Source organism: Rhinichthys klamathensis, unplaced genomic scaffold (genome assembly GCF_029890125.1).
Source record: "Rhinichthys klamathensis goyatoka isolate OS25496 unplaced genomic scaffold, OSU_Roscu_1.1 h1tg000036l_1, whole genome shotgun sequence".
Lineage (NCBI taxonomy): Eukaryota > Metazoa > Chordata > Actinopteri > Cypriniformes > Leuciscidae > Rhinichthys > Rhinichthys klamathensis.
The window spans coordinates 7,024,862-7,049,472 of record NW_026606584.1 but is presented as its reverse complement, the minus strand read 5'-3'; the positions used below and the strand labels follow the sequence as shown (position 1 = coordinate 7,049,472).

Below are 24,611 nucleotides of genomic sequence, written 5' to 3'. Positions count from 1 at the left end.
ACAGTCTGAGATATTTGAGTGTTGTGTGTAATAAAACAATAAAAATCATAATTGTATTGCATTGTTTTAAACACTAAATATTTTTCTTAAAACATTCCTCAGACACTTATTCAGTTATTTATAATATATGTTGTTAAAAAAAGCAAAAGTAGTTTCAATGTAGCTAGCTACTTTTTGATCGTAACTTGTAGTGTATCTAACTACTTTTCCAAAAGGGTAGCTTGACTGTAGTTTAACTACTTTAACTAACGAGTAGCTTGTAGCTTGTCAAACTACAGTTTCAAAGTAGCTTCCCCAACACTGTCCAAGGTGTTGACTGCAGTGGTTAGGTCTTTAGCATTGATAAAGGACAAAGATCTTCTCACTGTGACAGTCTGTAATGTATTTTAGCAATGATTGTTTGTAAGGATTGTCCCTAAAATAGAGCTATTGATGCATTCAAGACATGTCATAAAGATCGTATTTATGAATTGAACACACATGAACGCCACCACAATGATGAAAATAGGAAGTTATTTACTGTAAAATTAGGATATTTTTTTTACAGTGCAGTATGAACATCTGTTCTGAACTAGTTCTGGCTGTCAGTGGACGTTTAGATAATGGCCAGATTGGACATCTTTTATTTACGTAATTTATTGACTGTTTCTGGATGTCAACGGACGTCCAGATTATAGTCAGTATGAACGTCTTTTCTCAACTAGTTCTGGCTGTCAGTGGATGTATAGATAATGGCCAGATTGGACATCTTTATTCACGTCATTTATGGACCATTTCTGGATGTCAACGGACGTCCAGATTATAGTCAGTATGAATGTCTTTTCTCAACTAGTTCTGGCTGTCAGTGGACGTTAAGATAATGGCCAGATTGGACATCTTTATTCACGTCATTTATGGACCATTTCTGGATGTCAACGGACGTCCAGATTATAGTCAGTATGAACGTCTTTTCTCAACTAGTTCTGGCTGTCAGTGGACGTTTAGATAATGGCCAGATTGGACATCTTTATTCACGTCATTTATGGACCATTTCTGGATGTCAACGGACGTCCAGATTATAGTCAGTATGAACGTCTTTTCTCAACTAGTTCTGGCTGTCAGTGGACGTTAAGATAATGGCCAGATTGGACATCTTTATTCACGTCATTTATGGACCATTTCTGGATGTCAACGGACGTCCAGATTATAGTCAGTATGAACGTCTTTTCTCAACTAGTTCTGGCTGTCAGTGGACGTTTAGATAATGGCCAGATTGGACATCTTTATTCACGTCATTTATGGACTATTTCTGGATGTCAACGGACGTCCAGATTATAGTCAGTATGAACGTCTTTTCTCAACTAGTTCTGGCTGTCAGTGGACGTTTAGATAATGGCCAGATTGGACATCTTTATTCACGTCATTTATGGACCATTTCTGGATGTCAACGGACGTCCAGATTATAGTCAGTATGAATGTCTTTTCTCAACTAGTTCTGGCTGTCAGTGGACGTTTAGATAATGGCCAGATTGGACATCTTTATTCACGTCATTTATGGACCATTTCTGGATGTCAACGGACGTCCAGATTATAGTCAGTATGAACGTCTTTTCTCAACTAGTTCTGGCTGTCAGTGGACGTTTAGATAATGGCCAGATTGGACATCTTTATTCACGTCATTTATGGACCATTTCTGGATGTCAACGGACGTCCAGATTATAGTCAGTATGAATGTCTTTTCTCAACTAGTTCTGGCTGTCAGTGGACGTTTAGATAATGGCCAGATTGGACATCTTTATTCACGTCATTTATGGACCATTTCTGGATGTCAACGGACGTCCAGATTATAGTCAGTATGAACGTCTTTTCTCAACTAGTTCTGGCTGTCAGTGGACGTTAAGATAATGGCCAGATTGGATATCTTTATTCACGTCATTTATGGACTATTTCTGGATGTCAACGGACGTCCAGATTATAGTCAGTATGAACGTCTTTTCTCAACTAGTTCTGGCTGTCAGTGGACGTTTAGATTATGGCCAGATTGGACATAGTTTTTTAAGTCATTCATCGACTAATTCTGGATGTCACCGGACGTCCAGATTATAGCCAGTATGAACGTCTTTTCTCAACTAGTTCTGGCTGTCAGTGGACGTTTAGATTATAGCCAGATTGGACATAATTTCTCATTGTCATTAATCAACTAATTCTGGATGTCAATGGACGTTCAGATTATGGCCTGGACGGACGGACGTGATATCAACCTGTTTTGTATGTCCACAGACGTCGCTTGCTCAGTGGGTTTCATCAATTCTACACCTGATCTAAAAAGTGTTACAAATGTGAAGACCTCGTGCAAAATCTGTTTAATTAGCTCATGCATAACCATAAGTTACCAGGTTTAAAGTCGGGGTTTGCTTTTAATAAGAGCATTATCCGAATATGCACTGGTTAATCAGAACAGCATTCAAATGCAAAGGAAGTCATTAACTTTAGCTGCTATATAAAATAAAAAGGCACCAATCGGAATTTTTTGTTATCAGAAAAAAATAAAATAATAATAATTTCCCAATGCACGCCACAATGAGGCTCAGAAAAATATATAGCCTATACAAAAATAGCATTAATATGTTTATATGTCTCTGCTCTATAGTTTTTATGAATTAAATATTCGCCACAATTATAGAGCAAATGCATTTCATATTTATTACTGTAACTAAATTACAAATTAAACTTCTATTCTCCTTATTTCTATTCCTCGTCTGCTCTGGTTTTATTGATAATCTACCAGTGGATGTCGTTGTTCTCTCGAGTGTCACTGCTAGATGAATGAGCTCAAAGCTCTGCGTAAAAGACGCGTCCAACGCTGTCTCCATAGAGCAGATACATAGTGTGTGTGTGTGTGTGTGTGTGTGTGTGAGAGAGAGAGAGAGAGAGAGAGAGAGAGAGAGAGAGAGAGAGAGAGAGAGAGAGAGAGAGAGAGAGAGAGAGAGAGAGAGAGAGAGAACGGGGCAACGTGAGTTTCTCCTATCTCACTAGAGCTCAAACTAACGGGATATTCTTATAGCCTATCCTCTACATGCACAGAGATTCAAGAACCAGACAAGTGAAAGCGCGAGTCCATTACTCCGGGAAAAAGAGAGCCAGCACGAACTCAGATTGCTTTGTGACTTTCTGCTTTTGCTGAACTGTTTGACGGAGGTACAGTGAAACTGTGTGGAGATTTCCTCTGCGATTTTCTTTAATTGCGAAAGTGTAGGCTAAATATTGCCGGTTTTCCCGCAGTGGTTTAGATCAGGTATCCAGGAGTTTGCCCATGTGGTGGAGTCAGATTCAGATTCACATTAGTTTGTTATTTGGCACCGGTTTGATCGTGGTGTCATAGCGGCTGTGGATTGATCTCGCTCAGATTGTCAACTGATTTCCCCCCGTTACATCTGCTAACAGAGAACGCATCTTCTCATTAGGACACGGCTGTGTTTCAGCTCAGAGAGACTGAGGAAGGCGCGTGATGATGTTGAGAGTCTCGGATGCTTTGGTCACTTTGGTGACTCTCTACTGTGTGTTCAACGGGACTGTCGGTGGATACGGCATGAGCATGTTCGCCGCTCAGACCTCTCCACCGGATCCGTGTTACGACGAGAACGGTCACCCCAGAAGATGCATCCCCGATTTCGTGAACGCGGCGTTCGGGAAGGAAGTGCGCGCGTCCAGCACCTGCGGCAAAACACCGAGTCGGTACTGTGTGGTGACCGAGAAGGGGGATGAAAGGCACAGAAACTGCCACACGTGCGAGGCGTCAGACCCAAAGAAATATCACCCACCTGCTTACCTAACCGACCTGAACAATCCTCATAATCTCACCTGCTGGCAGTCGGACAATTACATCCAATATCCTCAAAACGTCACTTTAACATTATCCCTAAACAAGAAATTCGAAGTGACCTACGTGAGTTTGCAGTTCTGCTCACCCCGACCAGAGTCTATGGGTATCTTTAAATCAATGGACTACGGCAAGTCCTGGGTGCCTTTCCAGTATTACTCGACCCAGTGTAGAAAGATGTTCAACAAGCCCAGCAAAGCCACGATCACTAAGCAAAACGAGCAAGAGGCTATCTGCACAGATTCTCACACCGACATGCACCCACTCTCTGGCGGCTTGATCGCGTTCAGCACCCTGGACGGGCGACCTTCCGCGCACGACTTTGACAATTCACCCGTACTTCAGGACTGGGTGACTGCCACTGACATTAAGGTTACTTTCAGCCGACTGCACACTTTCGGAGACGAAAATGAGGATGACTCGGAGCTGGCCAGAGATTCCTATTTTTACGCCGTGTCAGACCTGCAGGTCGGAGGCAGATGTAAGTGTAATGGACACGCGTCACGGTGCGTCAAAGACCGGGATGGAAACCTAGTGTGCGAGTGCAAGCACAATACAGCCGGACCAGAGTGTGACAGATGCAAACCGTTTCACTATGACCGACCCTGGCAGCGCGCAACCGCCAGAGAAGCCAACGAATGTGTCGGTAGGTCCAACTCTTTATTTCTGTGTCATCTCTGGAAAGCGCCTACGGCGAGAACATATCACCAAAGATAAGTCGTTGATCTTTCGGCGCACGTAGGCTACAATTTGTTTGAGATGAGTTCGAAACCAGCCATGACTGCCTAGTAAAATGTGCGGGTGTTTTCTTTTTAAATTCAAGCATTTCGCATCTAGTGAAGGGAACTTTCAGGACCATTAGCTACAGTAGCAATAATAGGCGACAGATTTATGAGGAAGGAAGATAATCAAAATCTCTCATTTTTACAAGACTTGAAATATGGTTTAAAGATACTGTTGTCAGTCCTGAGTTAAACGAATATAAATTATTACAGTCTATCTTGATCTTATAGCCGATTTTTATTAACCTCGCGGCATCGAACATCTTGAGGTTTGAATAAATGTAGGAAAATAATTACTGAATGTTCAACTTAATTTTGTAGTGTAATTTTGTAATTTTGGTAATGTAGGCCTAGGCTACTATTAAATAAGAGTTTATACTATACTAAAATAAAACAAATGGGAATTTTGGAAACTTAAGTTCGCTTACACTGGGCCTAAATGTACGGATAAAAAAATATGCGTTAAATATAGCCTATATTTTTTAAAAGAAGAAAAAATGAGGAAAAAGACAAGTTTGTCATTTGTCCAGTATAGCTTGTTAAGATGCGTTTTAATGTTTATATCATAAGCATTACAAACAAGATATTTCAATACAGTTTAAATAATAATAATGTTTAAATAATATTCTGTTTATTATTAGTTTCGGAGAAAAAATCGTATATCCAGCATCAACACGCATAATAGAAAAAAAAATCAATTTGTAAAAAAAGAAAAAGAAAGAAAAAGGTGAACAGGTGTCTTAAAACCAAACACAGCATTTTGTCGTCTAAAGAGCAATGTGATAAAAGTCTGCCAACGAGCCGCCTCGTGTTTTGGCCCGTGCATGCACTCACTTTTATCACTGTCATTAAAATACATTTTCAGACATATCACTTTCATAGGCTTAAATTAAATGATTTTATTTAGAGTTATATCACAAACAAAATACAGATAAAAGGCTAAAAAACTATCGAATTAAGTTATATCAGCAGCGCTGGTTAGGTTCCTAACTATTTATTTACATATTAACATTATTCACTCTCAGGAATAAAAAAAAGGTACAAAAACTATCACTGGAACGGTACCCTTTCAAAAGCTAAACCTTTATAGCCTATCCCTAAGTGCATATTAGTATTAGTATTAGTATCTAAATAGTACCAAAAATATACATATTAGTACCTAAATGGAACATATTATAACCTTCTTAAAGGGTACCGAGTGTTGTTACTGATATTTTATTAAGCATTTGTAAAAATATATTTTGTATGCACAGATATTTGTAATACACATTACCATTGTATGATAAACTAGCTGGGGAATATGGATATTTAGCCTATTGCTAAGGCCACAAAAATAAAGAAATTAAACAATAACGCTTAATTTAATGAATGAAGAACATCATTTATAAATAAACTAAACCAAAAGTCATAATTCGCCCTGAATTGTCTGGCCACTCGTAAGCCGGCCTACACCAAGCTGAAGCCCCATTAAAGCAGTCTCTTTATCAGCAGCTTGAAAGATAAGATAACTCTTTGGGTTATTAAAAGTGCATATGGGTCCAGCAGATACATATAATACCTGTAGATTAAAACATCCCTTTAAATAATAGGATTAATACTGACAATGGCCTTTTTGTATTTCGGTGATTTCACTTTGCCTATAGGCTACTGTTAAATAGAATATCAGGAAGAAAAAAAGCTGTACCTCTTTGGATAAAACTGTCTGCATCTTAAAACATGATGAAGAATAATAATAATATTTGAATACATTACATCTATTTAATGAGTCTATGTATTTAGCAGATATAGCTTTCATTGCTGATTTTCTGTCAATGTGAAAAATTCCGTTCAATATCAGAATGACTTAAGCAGTCTGTGTGCACTGTCAATTCGACATGCAAATAATGCCTGGTCCTACATAAACAAATCTGAATCATAATGAAAAGAGCCTGATAATCGTCATCCATCACACATTTCGGAAGCAAATTTTGCATTTTTCAATGACTGTTTTGACTCATCTTAAGAGAAGAGCTTGTTCTTATTCTCCTTTCTCTAAGTAAGTCCTATATGTATATGCACTAGAAATGTAAACAAACCAGTTTAGACGCCACTGTCACACAGGAGACATGAATTGCTCCCCTGTATCCTTGACAGTTTATTTTTACCGGGCCTTCATGAGTGTGTCTTGCATGGGGCACAAAAGAACGTCACTCACAGCATCCATCTTGCTGTCAGCGAGCCGACGCTTTTGCCGAACATTCCTCGGCTGTGTTTTTCCTGAGCGCAGTGCCATCAGATCCAGTGCCGAAATGAAAAGAGAGTGCAAGAGAATGAAAAGGAGTGAAGGGGTGGGCAACGTTAAAGCAAACAGAACTTAAACAGGAGAAGAGACACCTCTGAGCGAGGGCAGAGCCCAAGGGAAAACCTTTGTGTGTGAGGGAGGGCAAAATGCAATCAAACACCTATAGAAACACTATGGCAACCTCTCATTCATAACCCAAGCCTAAATATGGAACGTATGTTGTAAATGATCTGACTGAGGGTTTGGTCCTCTTTCATCACTTCTGTATGTGAGAGAAACATTCCAGCATTCTGGGAATTATTTCAGTGTAACTCTTTGTTGGTCCTAATATGTGTTCATGTACTAGATTGAACCCTTACTGAAAGGAAAGGAGCTCGAGTTGAACCGGGATGCTATGAATTCCATTTACTAAATATCATAAGAATATAGATATTGGATAGAATGATTTGAGAACACTAGGGAGGTTTTAAAGTGAGTGAAACATAGGACAAGATATAGTGTTGAGAGAGAGTGTTTAAAAGATAGCGATCAATGACTAGGACTGCAAAGAGACCGTTTCATTTAAACTGCACTTAACTGATTGGAAAAGGAGCCGTATAACCCCCTGAGTGACCCGTTAATGTGGCCTTAGGGTATTGATCAGCTAATGCCATTGAGAAGCATAATTCCTTAATGCATTGAGGGATAGTCTGAAGCCTGTCAAGAATACAAAATAAAGAGAAGACGGCCATTCTATGAAATAGGAATGCCACTCCATGCTTGGGAAAAATCATTCAAATTATTGTTACATACAAATCATTTTCAAATCAAGTCATATTTATGTATATAGTCTTTACACATGTTGTTTCAAAGCAGCTTCACAGTAAAATAACAGTGTTAATGTTATAAAATCAATCAATTCTGACATTTTTTATTTCAGCTGTAAAGCATCTACAGAAGACATATTTTTGTTCAGTGTTGATTCAATTCAGTTCACACTTCATTTCAGTCACATTTGCAAGCATACATTTAGAAGAGGATTGTCTTTTAAGCTTCGCTCCCTGGACTTGACCAGATGAGGCAGCAAAAAAGTGAATGTTTTAGCTAAGAGAAGGAAATGTTTAAAAGGAATGTAATCTTGATGACAGAAGAGTTCGTGTTTAATCTCAGACTGGTTTTAGACGAATGAGGGATGTTTCTCTGTCCTCTATTGTTGGATAAAGCATATCGCTGTCAGGATACAAATCGTTTCTCTTGTATTTCCCGCATGTGCTTGTTACTCTGTCACAAAGTTAAGTTTAACTCCCTAGCATCTCTGTCACATGCCAAACCACAACATGACTCTGCCAGTTTGAACAGATTGTCTCACATAGTTACCACATGATCTCCTTGAACAGTAACTACACACTTGGAAGTGGTTTAAAGCTCTCTTGGGCCTGATTCTGAAATTCTTGACTGGCAGTGCAGGTTGATATGCTGAAGGCATGAATTAGGGGGACCCATCAGGCTAATCTCCAAGGACATTTTATTCACGTTTTTTTAGAGGAAACAAAGTACCCCCAATTTGGTCTTCTCAAATGTAAAGGAATAGTTCACTCAAAAAGTTAAATTCTGTCATCATTTACTCATCCTCATATTGTTTCAAACTTGTATGATTTTTTTTCTTCTGCGGAAAACAAAAGAATACAATTATAATGTCTTCAATGGGGTCCAGCAGTTTTAGGTTCTAAAACGGACATAAAGGTAGCATAAAAGCAATCCATACAACTCCAGTGGTTTAATACACTTCGTATGTTGAAAAGCCAGAAATATAAAGGGTTAGTTCACGCAAAAATGAAAATTCCATCATCATTTACTCACCCTCATGTCATTCCAAACTCATAATGCTTTTCTTCTTCTTCAAAACTCAAATGAAACATATTTAATGAATGTAAGAGATTTCTATCCCTCCATTGAATGTCCATTCCATATGTCCATTCCATATTCCAAACCAAATCCATATGTATTGAGCAGTTTAATCCAAGTCCCCTGAAGAGACATGATGGCTTTATATGACGAATAGACTTAATTTAACTCTGCATTTAAACATATAAAAACTGATTGACGCACACAGAACACATTGAATATGGTAAATGGAAGCTCAAACACGCGTATTGAAATGAACGAAAATCGGGTTTGGAACGACATGAGGGTGAGTAAATGATGTAAGAATTTTGGGGTAAACTATCCCTTTAAGTAGTGATTTACTCTCAAGTCAAATCAAATCATTGATCAACTCATGTATGCCCAAATCAAATAGCATGGCAACATGTCAATATAGCATCAAACCTCATTGGTGGTTGTACTATTATGATAAGTCAGGTGACATGCAAGTTCCATTGATGTTTATTGTCAATGACACATCAACATTTGGTTTGGACTCAGACTTGGTTTAAATCGCTGGAGCTGTATGGCGCTTGAAAGTTTTGGACCCCATTGACTTTCATTGTATGGACAAAACTTTAAGTTTGTAATGACAAATGTAATGTAAATTATGACACAACTTTCTTTTTTTGGGTGAAACTTTCTTTTAACAAAAAGCTAAACAACTTTTTAAAACTTGATTTAAATATATAATTCCTTTAGTTCAGTAATACAGCAGGGTGTTAAATGTTTGTCAGATTTCTTAGACAATCAGCCATCAGTAATCTTTGTGTTTGTGTTTTTGTCTATGCCAGTAAAACTAAAAGGCTCTAGTTAATGTTTTAGCTGCCACATGGCTTTTAGAAATCAACATCTCTAATCTTCAAAGCTGCCGATGGATCAAATAGTCCCACCTATCAAGCAAAATAGGGTGAGATGTGAGATGAGAAACCTGACAGAACTTTTGCACTTTGCTCTGCTGCATCACTATTGTACCTCACTACTGTTCAAAGGGGATGAATTACCATCATAGACATGTAGCAGTTCATTTCTCTAACCAGTGACCACATTTCCCAGAATGCTTATCAGTGTTTACTGGTGTCCGGCTTGTTTGGTAAAGCACAGGTTAACAAAACCTTCTCATGCACATGATTCTTGTGGAGGAATTTAAAAAAGTGTATTCATCCACTGCAAATGCATCAAACAAATACAGCAATCACCTAGAAGTTATGAACCACCTGTTTGTGATTGTAACAATGAACATGAATGTTTTCCACTAGCAAGTGAGAAAGCTCATTAGCTCTTTCATGTTACTCCACACAGGCTGCCAGATTTTTTGACAGGAAAGGTGATCAAAAACAATTTTTTTTTGTTGAGAATTTGGAGTCAAGACTATGATGCACAAGCCCAGCCTCTTCAGGAGAACCAGAGATATAAGGGTGTATTGAACTGGCTGTGGGGCAGGCAGGCTGCGTGTTTTTGAGAAGGCCCAGACCTCCTGGCGAGATCAGTGCTGGCGGAAAGCCCACGCTGAGGCTCTGCTGTAGGGGGGTGAGTATATTTCCAGAAGAGAGCCTGGCTCTAGGGCCGAACACTCTGCAGCAAACTCAACCTGATGCCTGCCAGGCTGCAGCACACAAGGCCCAAACCAGCCATCTGCATCTCGTTTACCTAGACGCCACCACACACACACACACACACACACACACACACACACAGGCTCGGAAACGTAAGGGTTAGCACACATATCACGCGCACACAGGATGGTATGTGTAAAAATATGATAATGCTGCTTCTCTTTGTACTAGTGGATAGTTTTGATTTCAAATTAGATTGAATTCAAGGGCAATGCCATTTGGATGCTCATAAGTGATGGAGCATTATTGTGCCCAGTTTGTGAGAGAATACTATTAAGTATATCTGATGTCATTTTCTAGGATTTAGCTTTAGATTGCTGTAATTGTCAAGTTTTGAGGGAACTGGACACCAAGGCTGATTATAAATGGTGTCAAAGTCAAAACAATTTATTCATCAGTTTGACAATGTTTAACAATGTCCAAATTGCTGTCTTCCCATCTTACCACAAGTACATGGTCGGAGCACTTAAACATTTTTTTTTTTAAATACAATGATCGTGGCTTGCAATGCAAGGACACATTGACAGCTGCAGGCCAATGTATGAAAGTGTATATCAACAGGATAGAAGTACTGTATCTCAGGGAGAACGATGGCTCATGAAGAGAGAATTGTTTCAAGAGCTGAAGCCTGCTAAGCTGGCATTTAAAGTATTTTTTTCATGACTCAATTCCAACTCTGAGGAGCATTGTGTCTGATGTGTTATTATTTCTATTGCTGTTATTTTACGATGGAGTTCAGTTGGAATTTGTTGATTGTTTAATTATGAACACCTGATAATACTCACCGAATGTGTATAAGATCAGCAGTGATCTGACACACTTTTTTTTTTACATGCGGGGATATTTTGCCTGAGATATTTTATTTAATCATGTTATGTTTGTGACTTTTAAAAAGTTATTTTTCACTTCCCGCTTTAATATCCAATTGTATCTATGTTGAATAACCTTACAATATTAATTGGAATCTGCAATGGAATGGCCATCCATCCAGGGTGTGTTTTGGATTAATATATATATATATATATATATATATTTGGTTGTATTTTTTACACAGCTTGTATTTCTGAGATTCAAAGATTGGGAAATTATACATAAGCCTTACAGTTTGTCATAAAATACATTTATAACACAAATCTGATACCAAAATGTGACAGTATTTTGCTACATTTTAAAAAGTAAATAAAATCAAGGTCATTCAGAGATTCAGAGTCAGATTCAGAGTCATGAACCAAACAACTGAGTTTTTAATTTTTTTTCCTGTGTCTCGAACAATATTGCCACTGCTTAATCCCACAAACATATGGCATGAAAAGGGACAACATTTTTAAAATTATCACTGCATAGAACACATTCATATACAAGACAAAACGGCATGGTTAAGACTTTATATTGGCATCTCAGTGGATTTTCTCTGCCTCCCTAAGGCAAAACATTCATTTTTGAGGCTTTTGTTTGATATTACTTGTTTGATACATAATGGAACACAGATTCCCATTACAAGCCCATGAAGAGGAAACCTTGAGCTTGCTTCTGAAAGAAGGAGAATGTGAAAGTTTCAAGATGAAGACGAGTTCTTTTGAGTGTTTTGGTGGAAGCTGGGTTGCTTCTCCTCCAAACTTCTTCTCCTACACACTCTACAACTTATCATGACTTATTATGACTACATTTTATAATTTCAGGCAGGTTCATGTTATCACTTCACAGATTCAAAGTTGTTTCTTAGGAACATGCTGGAGAATGTCATCCTTCATTGTCTGCATTGTTAGTGTGATACAGAAATAAAGCAGTCTCCACATCACTGACGGGAACCAGCTGAGGATAAATTGGCTGACTCTCACAACACAAACATAGTGTCTCCTGTCCAGAAGTCTGATAGCGTTCGTTCACACAGAGTAAATGATACCAACTCGGATTTGTTTAATAAAAGTAATATACAGTATATATATAATATTACATTTTTATTCATTAAAATTATAAAAAAAAAAATTTTTAAAGTCTGCATGAAGCAGAAGTTGCAATAGTCTTTTCTTCCCTATTGTGAGAAATGAAACGGCTTCTCAAACAAGAAAAAATGTTGGGTGGATCATTGTGGTTGGCTTCTGCTGTGATCTCGTGTGAGTAACAGTTTGTTCCCGCCTTTAAAGTAAAAACGTCAGCAGAGAAGTGGAGAGATGTTGTTGCAAGAGGAGGGGAAGTTATTTTGATTAAAGGTCCAATTATGTTTTTGTTTTTTTTACATTTACATCTTTAATTCGTAATATTGCTGTTTATATAGTAATATTGATTTGGTGAGCCGTGTCTAAAGCACAACACAGCGACGTAGCCTAGTATGTCCATGACACCATAAATAGTCGCCATATAAGCGTGTTGCTAGCTTGTTTGTCTTCAGAAGCCGTGTGTTTGAGTGTGTGTTTGCTGCCTTGTGTATGTGTTTGATAAAGGTAGGAGTTAGATTCCACCATGCCAGGAAAACAGTACAGGAGATGTGTGTTCATTTTGACAAGTTCTATCTCCCCAAGCTCCGGTCCTACTCTCTTTGAAAAAGATAAGAGCCAAGGCCCTGCACCCCATGGCTCGGGTCCCATGGCAGCCGAGGCACCTTCGGTGACTTCAGTCATATTCAATTCAATTCAATTCAATTCAATTCAATTCAATTCAATTCAATTCAATTCAATTCAAATTTATTTGTATAGCGCTTTTCACAATACATATTGTTTCAAAGCAGCTTTACAGAAAGTGCATTTCAGAAATGTACAAGAATATAGTTAGTTAATCATCATGTATTAATTTAGGGCATAACATATCGCCGGCGTTGAGTCGTCTCTTCACAGGCGTCGAGTCGTCTCATCGCAGGTGTTGGGGCATCTGAAGTCTCCGTGAGAGGCTGGATACAAACTGGAGCTGACGAACGCTATTTACCTCGGGACTAGCGTCCCGAGATAACAGCAGAAAAGCAGATGGGAAATAATTAGCGTAGCTGCTGTTCATAATATTAATGCATTCGATCTGATTCAACATAGGGCTCACAGGTAGAGTTGGCAGACAAGGAGTGCAAGACAGGCGATCAAGCCCTTTTTCTCACCCTGTCCACATACTCTGTGGACCCCATTCTGGATCTTGAAGCTCGCTCTACAATTACTTGAGTATTTGGACGAGAACGAGGAACTGAGGAGTTGGATGCAGACAGACAGGCGAAGAGCTGCTCGAGGTTGTTACTCGCCCTGTGGCCAGTTGAAATTGGAGTGGCCTGATGAAAAGAGACAGGTCACAAGGTCGAACTCGATGACCGCTATCTAACATCTAGCCAAGAGCAACCTCCACACCTCCAACTTTGTTCCTCCCTGACCTTCACACCAAGGTGTCTAGGTCTTAGAGGAATCCGTACTGCATGAGTGTATACGCAGGCCACCTCAACATACTCTATGGTGTTCGTATGCGAGAGCTCTGGTTTGGGGCGGTGCCGAGGGTGGAAGAGACGCTTGCACTCTCGCTCTCAAGTGCATCGTCGTAGAGGAAACACGCCTTACCCACCAAGCCTTGTAGGGCCACTTCGGTCTTTGTGGGTAAGGCTTACTTGGCAGCAGGTCAGGCTGCTGTGTCCCTGCACACCATGGTGGTCTTGCAGGCCTACCAGGCTGACCTGCTTAAAGAATTGAATTATGGCGAGGGATTACCCTCGGAGGCAGTTAAACTAGCCTGTTCAGAAAATTAATCCTTTGCAGTATCTAGGAGCCGGCACCATTCACAGCCGCTCGAGGCCAGGGCCCGGTGATAGGAGAGAAGAGCAGAAGGCCAATATGCAGCCTGTCTTCCCCCCCACAAATATATGGGGGCCGGGTAGAGCACCCAGGCTCCGCCGTCTAAGGGAAGACAGGATCTCAGATCTGTTATCTCCTCCATGATGGCAAACTAAATGTCCTGACCATCATGGGCCCTGGCCCTGAGGGCATCTCCTCCAGAGGGAGATCCGTGTACCCCAAAAACATTGTGTGCCTGACCTTCCTCTGGGTCCTCGGCAGGCGTTTCCGCTTACCCCACCACTAGCGGTGATTCGTTGGGTAGAGGCACCACACGGGCTATTTGCCCCATCTTTGTTCAAAAGCGATTTTCCTATTTGGTCTTCCCGGTCAGTCTCTGCCAGTTTGCTTAATCAGGTCAGTGCTATCGAAAAAATGGTCCCTGTGTTAGACTTTTTCCAGCTTGGCAGCTACTGCCAAGCCAAGAACTACAGTCTCTCTTGGCGAAAAGAGCCATAGAAAGTTTACCCCTCCCAGAAAGGACGGTGGGCTGCATCCGATTTTAGATTTAAGAGGCCTGAACCATTCTCTTCAGACACAGAGGTTCAAGATGCTTACCCTAAAGTTAATCGTGTCGGAAATCCAGTTCAAGGACTGGTTTGTGACAATAGATCTAAACGACTCATACTTTCACATCAATATTCTGCCAGAACACAGGAAGTTTCTCAGGTTCACTTTCGGGGGCAAGCATACCAATATTGAGTTCTTCCCTTCGGCCTAGTTCTATCCCCACACACATTAACCAAGTGCATGGATGATGCTCTGGCTGCTTTGCGACTCCACGGCATCCGAGAACTGAACTACATTGACAATTGGCTGATACTGGCTCAGAAGAGTTGGCGGCGCAACATTGAGATGTTGTGCTCACCCACATGAAGAAGGTGGGGATTAGTTTGAACTGCAATAAGAAGCACTTTCTCCAGCTCAGAGAACCACTTTTCTTGTGGTGGTTTGTGATTCAACCACGATGCAGGCACGTCTGTCTCTTGCATGTGTAGAATCAATCCTAAGTGCTATGAAAGATATAAAGCTAGGTTAGGAACTCTCAGTCTTACAAATGTAGATGCTGTTAGGTCTCATGACAGCAGCGGCCAACATCATTCCACTAGGCCTACTGCACATAATGGCTCGTTTCCACTGAGCGGTACGGTACGGTACAGTACAGTATGGTTCGGGTCGGTAAACCATGATCCGGCTAGCGTTTCCACCACCAACAGTACCCTTACTTGATAGGTGTGGTGTTTGCCGGAAAGAAGAGATCGACGTCATTTTCGCGCGAAGAAGAAAGTGACAGTAAACAACAATGGATGACATACTGCAGATCTTGTTCTTGCTTCTCGGCATGTTTGTCACAAGAAACAAGCGGCGACATTAGGCGTTTCACAATACCAAGTAGCCTACGCAAAGTCCGACTCAGGAAAATGACTCCCGAGGACGCGAGTCCAGTAATTCTGCTAATGGAACAGCGCGTTCTTGAAAGCACCACTCAGCTCGCTCTGCTACTCCGGTTATCTCTGTATGTACATTTTAGGCAACAATAAAACAAAATATGTTATAAAACACCACTTTGCTTCTTTTCGATTTCATTTAAATACATTTTAAACATTATAAGGACACAAATGTAGTTCATGCAACGCATAGCCTATTGATTATAAGCACACAAATGTGGTTCAGGCAACGCATAGCCTATTGATTATATTCACTGCATGTATGTAGCCTATATTTATAACAAAACTAAATATAAAACACAACCCTGCCTCTTTTCGTTTAAATGTAAAAATATTAAACATATTCCAGGCAATATGTGCATTGGTACAAATGTTGCAATAAACAACATTACAGATGGTCTTGTAATAAAATAAAAAATGACAAAACTCAACCCTATCTCTTTTTGTTAAATTTCAGTTTTATCAATAATAGCCATTATAAAAGTATAAGTAAAAGGTACAAAAAGCTATACAGTAAAGCTTTAATAGCATAAAGCAAAAAATTCAGTCAAATATACAAATTTAGCGCTCAAATATGTGAAACTTCACTTAGCCTTCTGCCAAAACTATTGGCCAGGGAACGAATTATAGATTCACGAGACCAAAGATCGCCTGTTAGGTCTGTACAAGACGAATTTTATCTCATGTTTAACCACTACAGAGACGTCAGAGTCAGCGGCAAACATCAGAACGGCAGAAAGGCTGTTCCAGGCGGGGTACTTGAGCGCCGAGCGCCCGGTGATTGCTTGGAATGGATCTCAGTCAAATTATCATAAATCTATAAATAAACCACATATTTGAGCTTTAAAAAACTACATTCTCGCCTGAAAAACCCTTAAAACTACATTTCGTGACACAATAACAGTAGTATTATTTTTCAACTGTATATTAAAAAATGACGCTTCTAATGCCCCTGTAGCACGCGCAAGTGACGATACTCTGTCAACCAATCACCGTTCTGCAGTGAGTCTAGCTCCACCTTTTAGTACCGTACCACTGTGCTAGGTACCCCAACAGAAGGGTACCCAAAAAGTGGTACGGTACGGTTCGGCTTTTTGGTACCATTCACAACTTTTGACAGTGGAAACGGAAATAATTGCGTACCATACCGAACTGTACCGTACCGTACCGCTCAGTGGAAACGAGCCATAAGACCATGCCAGTTCTGGTTCAAGAGCAGTGGATTCCGTCCTCTGAACCATCCCTCCAGGGTCGTAAGGATCATGCGCCATGGGCTACATGCTCTACGACTTTGGAAGTTAGTAGTGTGTTGAAACCATAGACAGTGGTTGAAACTTGCGGTAAAGGCTGTGACATATCCAAAACAAGCTTGAAGCAGTTGACCAATCACAACACACTGAATCGGAGGGGCTTCACAGAGATTTATCAGACTGTTACAGACAGACTGGAAAGAGAGGTGCTGGAATAATGTAATAATGTAATTCATTTTTTTTGGGGATCTACATCTACTAGAATAGATTGTCATGTTTGAATGGTTCAAGAGCATGTATATATATACACTCACCGGCCACTTTATTAGTTACACCTGTCCAACTGCTCGTTAACACTTAATTTCTAAGCAGCCAATCACATGGCGGCAACTCAGTGCATTTAGGCATGTAGACATGATCAAGACAATCTCCTGCAGTTCAAACCGAGCATCAGTATGGGGAAGAAAGTTGATTTGAGTGACTTTGAACGTGGCATGATTGTTGGTGCCAGAAGGGCTGGTCTGAGTATTTCAGAAACTGCTAATCTACTGGGATTTTCACGCACAACCATCTCTAGGGTTTACAGAGAATGGTCCGAAAAAGAAAAAACATCCAGTGAGCGGCAGTTCTGTGGGCGGAAATGCCTTGTTGATGCCAGAGGTCAGAGGAGAATGGCCAGACTGGTTCGAGCTGATAGAAGGGCAACAGTGACTGAAATAACCACTCGTTACAACCGAGGTATGCAGCAAAGCATTTGTGAAGCCACAACACGCACAACCTTGAGGCGGATGGGCTACAACAGCAGAAGACTCCACCGGGTACCACTCATCTCCACTACAAATAGGAAAAAGAGGCTACAATTTGCAAGAGCTCACCAAAATTGAACAGTTGAAGACTGGAAAAATGTTGCCTGGTCTGATGAGTCTCGATTTCTGTTGAGACATTCAGATGTTAGAGTCAGAATTTGGCGTAAACAGAATGAGAACATGGAACCATCATGCCTTGTTACCACTGTGCAGGCTGGTGGTGGTGGTGTAATGGTGTGGGGGATGTTTTCCTGGCACACTTTAGGCCCCTTAGTGCCAATTGGGCATCGTTTAAATGCCACGGCCTACCTGAGCATTGTTTCTGACCATGTCCATCCCTTTATGGCCACCATGTACCCATCCTCTGATGGCTACTTCCACCATGTCACAAAGCTCTAATCATTTCAAATTGGTTTCTTGAACATGATAATGAGTTCACTGTACTAAAATGGCCTCCACAGTCACCAGATCTCAACCCAATAGAGCATCTTTGGGATGTGGTGGAACGGGAGATTCGCATCATGGATGTGCAGCCGACAAATCTGCGGCAACTGTGTGATGCCATCATGTCAATATGGACCAAACTCCCTGAGGAATGCTTCCAGCACCTTGTTGAATCTATGCCACGAAGAATTGAGGCAGTTCTGAAGGCAAAAGGGGGTCCAACCCGTTACTAGCATGGGGTACCTAATACAGTGGCCGGTGAGTGTATATATAAATTATGTGTATTCGAGCTTTCAAACATGACAATCTATTCTAGTAGATCCCCAAAACAAAAATGAAGACTTTGAAAAAGGGCATAATAGGTACCCTTATGAGGGTACATTAATTTTGAAAAGATATTGATGTGCATGAATAAATCATTTATAATAAATAGTGCAATATTCCATAAAGAATTTAAAATAGTCATTTCATGGTGACTTTAGTAAAATTTGAGTATTGGGGACCTCAACAATTTTTAAAATATAATTTTTGGTCTTTTTGCCAAATTTATATTTTTGGGTGAGCAGATGAGAATAAGATGGAGAATATACCTTGTAGTACCTGCTTGAGCATCAAACATGTGGGAATTACGCGCTAACCGCTATAGGCCACTTCCCAACAACCACCTTTTTACAGTTTTCATTCAATAACATAATTGCAACCATTGCATGTTTTTGTCATTGGTGTGTCTTGTTCATTTCTAGCTTATTGTTACAAGTTCACAGACCTGCTCATTGGCTGCGAATTTTAGCACTATAAGGATAGCTCATATATCATACAATTGTGTAATTTATTGGCTGTTTCTGCGTGAGCCTTTAGGGTAAGACACAGTTGACTTCACTCTTGATGGCATTAACACCTCTCTTAAATCACAGTGCTGCAGTGCTGTTCAGACTCACCCTTGTTGATACCTGTTTCCTCTGTCAGCGCCAGCCGGCATTGTTTATAGTAGGCACAGAAGAGGATTGTCTGCTCGCCTATTGATGTCTGGCCCTCGAGGCGAAGAAACAACGAAATGAATTAATTGAGCCTTTTATTCCATAGTGAAAGCTTGTGTCAACCTCTCTCAGCTGTGGTTTGGGAAAGCACAGGAATAAATGAGGGATGTTATGAAGATTCAGTGAGACAGATGATTGTGAGAAATTGAGAAATGTTTCTTTTTGGCACAAAGTAATACTTAGTGTTTTACTTTTTTACAGACGGAGACTGCAACATTTTGTGTTTCATCGTTATTGCAAATTATTTTATTACACATTTGCTGGCAGTTGTTTTCAAAGTAATTATTTTTTACTTATTTAGTTTGTATATTGTATTATATATATATATATATATATATACTTCACACTCTGTCACAATAGACCTGTCACTCAGTAGAACAAAATCAATGACAGTTTCTAACAGGTAACATGTACACACAAGAAAGAGTTCCTCAGCTCTATCGCCACACTCTGCCAGAATAAACATCAGCCGGATATTTTCCATTTAGTCTGCCAGGAGAACGTACTGCTAAGATTACAGTCAGGGATGAAACAGTTGAATAGAGTCAGAGTGACGAGCTTATGACAAACATCTGTACCTCAATGTCTGAAACCAAATTCTTGTGTATACTGTAAATTTAGCAAAGAGAATGTGCTTTACTGAGGAAACCCTGTTCATCTGCTCATGTTCTGTTTGACAAATGCAATTTTAATAGCCTGAAAATATATACGCAACTATAAAAAAGTTTTGGGGCTGTAATTGTTGTCTATTTTAATATATTTTCAAATGTAATTTATTCCTGTATCAGCAAATACAGGATTTTGAAAAATAATTTTCAGCAGACATTACTCCAGTCTTCAGTGTCACATGGTCCTTCAGAAATCATTCTAATATGATGCTCAAGAAAAAAAAAAAGAAAAATTCTGCCAGGACCACTATCGTCAAAGATGATTGACAATTAGTAAACAGTTAGGATTGGCGATATGGTTCTGGGCGAGAACTCCTAGCATGAGCAGGGAGTGCAGGAATAACCTACCTTATAGGGTAAACAGAATAGAACCAACATAAATGTATAGCAGATATTATTAATGCTCAATAATTTGATGTTTAATAATTTAACATAATTCAAGAAAAATGTGTCTGATTCGAAGAGGAATATCAGAAGGCCAAATCCTGACAGGACGAGAGGAGGAGCTGGGGATGGAGGAAGTTAATTAGCTCCTGAGCAACCTGATAAAGCTGCTGATAACACTGAATGGGCCTTATATTAATGCTGTGATAGGCGTTGTATACCTATAGGTAGACGTAGATTAGCCGAGAGTCAGCTGATGCGAGCTTGACTGACGTGACCTGCCAGAACTAATGCTACACTTTATTATACACTCAATGTTGAAAACAGTTGTGCTGCATTAATGTTTTGTGGAAATCGTTATAACGTATAACGTGAAACTATCACTATTATTATTTTACTCATTCACCATTGGGATCTCTTAGACAAAATCAACTATAACAAAAAAACCATAAAGCATAAGAGAAAAGAGAACAGGAATGAGAGCATAAAATAAAAATAAGTAATTCTTTTTTTTTTTTTACAAACAACTGCATAGATGACAGCGTCTGGAAGAAGATATTCCCTATAGTCTTTCCTTATGAGGTGAAACGCAGGTCTGCTGCCGTTCTAGATTCATGGCCCTCGTGCTGGCGGCTGTTTTGAAGCCAGTTAAAGTGTCAGTACACTGTTAACAGAGATCATAAACAGAGCTGTAAACAGTGCAGAAACACTGACACATACCATGTGCACTGCTCGGCACGACCGTTTCTCCTGACATGTATTCTCTTAAACACCGTTGCCCGGGTATAGGTTCTGAATTGATGACCTCCGCTTAGGGTGGAGGGCAAGTGTTTGGGCTGGATTCTTAGCCAAACCAAACATATAGTGAAGACAAAAAGGAAATGAGCTGAGCCAGATAGAGAGGGAAGGGCTTGTTCAAATGTGGTACAGTTCTAATGTGACGTTTAAAAAAAAAACATATACTCTGACACAGCTCATAATGCAACTATGATTCAATTAAACCCCATGTTTAGTTGAAATTATGTTTACATATTTATTTTAACATTTGAGGTCTCAACAGTGCTATTATTTTGTAAAAATAATAATATTACTTTTGAAATTTGGCTTATCTTCTTTTCAAATTATTTTAATATTTTCCTTAATCAGTAGTAAGCAGATTGTTATTGACACTTTGTGTTTTGAAGCTCTAAGCACGTATGCCCTGTTTTAGAAAGGTTATTATTATTATTCTTTATAATGATGTTGCTTTTTGTGCAACATCATTATCATGTGCTTTTTGTGGGGGGGGGGGGGGTATATTAGTTCCATATTATATATTTCAGACTTACGGTAGTTCTATAAACTAATTGTAAGTGAATATTGAGCACAAAATATAGCCAGTTTATTTTGCTCGACAAATGATAATTGTTCCAAAAGCAATATTTCAGAACTGACGTTTGTAGATTAAGTTCAGTTTAGTAGTAGTCATAGAACAGCACAGAGCTGGCGGCGTACAGCATTGCCCGCAGACTTCTTCCTCTCAGTGCAGAAACAACATCAATGAAAAAACAGATCCGCATCTCTCCCGCTCCTTGTTTCTGGGTTACCACCTGAGGTGTGACCCCTGGCACTTGAGGTTCGATGAGTCCGGTAGACCTGTCGACAGGACCACCAGTGGTGAGCATGAGCGCATCGTCCCCGAGGCAGCAGTTCCCGCGGCAACCGCCTCTCTGTGATTAATGGCTGTATGAAATTACGTGTGTTTAACTATACACTTTGTCCCGGACCCCCTCACACACCCCAGCAGAGCTTTTGCCCTACCTCAGAGGAAAGTTATGAAGTATGTCCTGAAGGATGTAGTAGTGTAAATATACTACAGGATTTAAGGTGAACCCTAACTAATGACAGGTTTTATAAGGTGCTCTGGCAAATATTGAGATAGCGCAGGGGAGACTGGAAGATGTCGGCACTGTGCACGTTTGATAAATTAGATAACTCTATTTGCATTTCTACAGTGGTAAGGAGCCAAAAGCCTGCTGACCCTCTTTTGTGAGATGGTGAGTCTTGGTTTGAGGTAAACCGAGCTCTTCTTGCCTCATTTAAAGCGAATTTGTCTTTATTTACCCAAACTGTGGTATTTGAACATGACCATGTTTTGATTCGTAACTGTTCGTGGTTTGGAACTGCAGAGGCTTGTTCAAGATTCAACTATACACAGAGCCATGGCTTTGGGGTATTGACTTAGATTAATACTCGACACTATGAATGTATGTACTGGCATCAGAATGCTAAAACAAGGTTGATGGGTTAGTTTAGATAAGATTGAAGAAAATCCCAGCAAACAGAAAGAATCTGTTTTTTGGACAAAGCTAAGTATTCAGGCCAATACTACATAAAATACCAACACAGGCTTTGGAAAAACCTGCCTGTGGCAACATTTTTGAAAAATGATATTATTACATTGCTTTTCGCATGTTCCGTGACAATTTCAAAGAGAAATGTCCAGTTAGAGGCACTAAAAGCTTGTTCGGTTTAATCCGACTTTATCCGTGAATCGGGAAACATTTTATTATGCTGGTTGTGGTACATATCGTGGCGGTTTGGGAAGGAAATGTCCAGTGAATAGTACTAGAAGGTTACTATTATAAGGTACCTAAACCTAACTGATAGTGTAAACAAAAACAAATGTGAGATTTTTGTTTTGTTTTTGTGCCATTTTAGCATGCTTCTACAAGTCTTTTTTTCACAGCTAGGACTTGCACTCACTCCACATTGCAAGTACAATGCTGTATTAGGTGAGCTACTGAGCAAGTTTACATACATATGGAGCTTGTTATGTGATGCAAATAGGGAAATCTAATAGTTTACAAATCATGATCTAGGATAAAAAAGTGTTTTGATGTCATAACATAGTATTCAAAATAAGTATTTATAAATCGATAATCTGCCTTCTGTGATCACAATTTGTTGTTGTTTTACTGCCACTAGTGATCATTTTAGCTGGAAACTTAAAATACAATAAAGCAAATACATATTTAGGTATTCAATATAATGAATTTTGATGAATTTCAATGGATGTATTTTTAGGAATGTTAATGAGCACAATTTAATAAAGAAATAACCAGACTGCCAGTTAAAGAGGGGAGGTTTGCCAGGTCATCTGAATTAACCAGACTTGATCCTACTTAATCCAGGATTCCCAAAGTCTGTGAAAAAGGCCAAGCTGTGGTCAGAAAGTGCATCTGCCCCCTGACCTCCTTGAACACCAGGCTGTGAGAAAGTAAAAATCCAGGGATGTGGTAATGAGTTTGCCATGTACAGTACAAACACAAACATGGTGGTGGAAGTATGGTGCAGATATTGGGCTTTGCTTTTAAAGACATGTGTATGATGATCCTAAATAAGAATATAGAATATTTTCCTGGAAAAATGCTATATTGCACTAAATTGCAAATCAATAAACGCATGGACTTGCATGGACCAACTCAAAATAATGTGCAAAAACACCATTAAATGGTGAGACAGAATGCAGTTAAAGCAAATGCTCTATAGTTCATTCATAATGAATGTCCATGCCATTGAGCAGCTGGAAAGGTCCTATAAAAAGTGCAGCCATGAGTATCTTATTTCCTGGTTTCTGCCTGTATGTATGTGTTCAACTCAAAAAAGATGAATTTTCATAATCAATAATAGATTCAATTTGTTGAGGTCATTTGCTTAAATTAATTCATTGATTATTCATTGATTCTATACTCATTACATTTTAATTCCAGAAAAAGGTTTTCATGCCCTATAGAATGTACGATTGGAATGGAAATGATTGGAATATTTCTAATGATATTCTGAATAACACACACACACACAAAAAGCATTCAGCTGTGTTCTGCTTGCTCTGCATATTTTGCTATATTTTATTAATTTTACGCATTAATTTTCATGATGGACTGCTCTTATGGACTGTTACTCTTGCCATCTGTATATATTGATTTATTTAAAAATAATAAATCAAGGATTGTAAAGAATTCTCTTTTCTCCTTGCTCAAAAAAATGTGCGCTTGGCATTGCAACTGGGTGTTATCTCATACGGTTATGCACAGATAAAATACACTTTCAGTTACAGTGGATATTTAAAATAAAGTTATGACTCGTATATTATAGTTTAGTGCCCATAAACATTTACTAATTCTAGGTTAGTTCAAGGTTAATTGAACAGTTTAGAATTCAGCCAAATAGAATATATAATATTTAGCTAAATTACATAAAATATAGCAAAATCTATTAGCAAAATATAAATGAGCAAATTGTTTTAATGTCGTTTGTAAATTGAAATGTAACCAACTGCTATTTCAGCTGCCTGA

General features: G+C 39.3%; 1 protein-coding gene across 2 annotated transcripts in view; it reads left to right on the top strand.

The window, feature by feature from the left end:
* Window positions 1-2,951: 2,951 nt before the first annotated feature.
* ntn1a (netrin 1a) overlaps window positions 2,952-24,611 on the top strand; it is a 72,845-nt gene continuing 51,185 nt past the window's right edge. The window contains exon 1 of one of the 2 annotated variants that reach the window (XM_056246219.1): window positions 2,952-4,505. In XM_056246219.1, the coding sequence (XP_056102194.1) occupies window positions 3,488-4,505 (1,018 nt within the window). In that variant the 5' untranslated portion in view covers window positions 2,952-3,487. The remainder of the gene's footprint in view (window positions 4,506-24,611) is intronic. The other variant, XM_056246218.1, reaches the window with a different exon arrangement.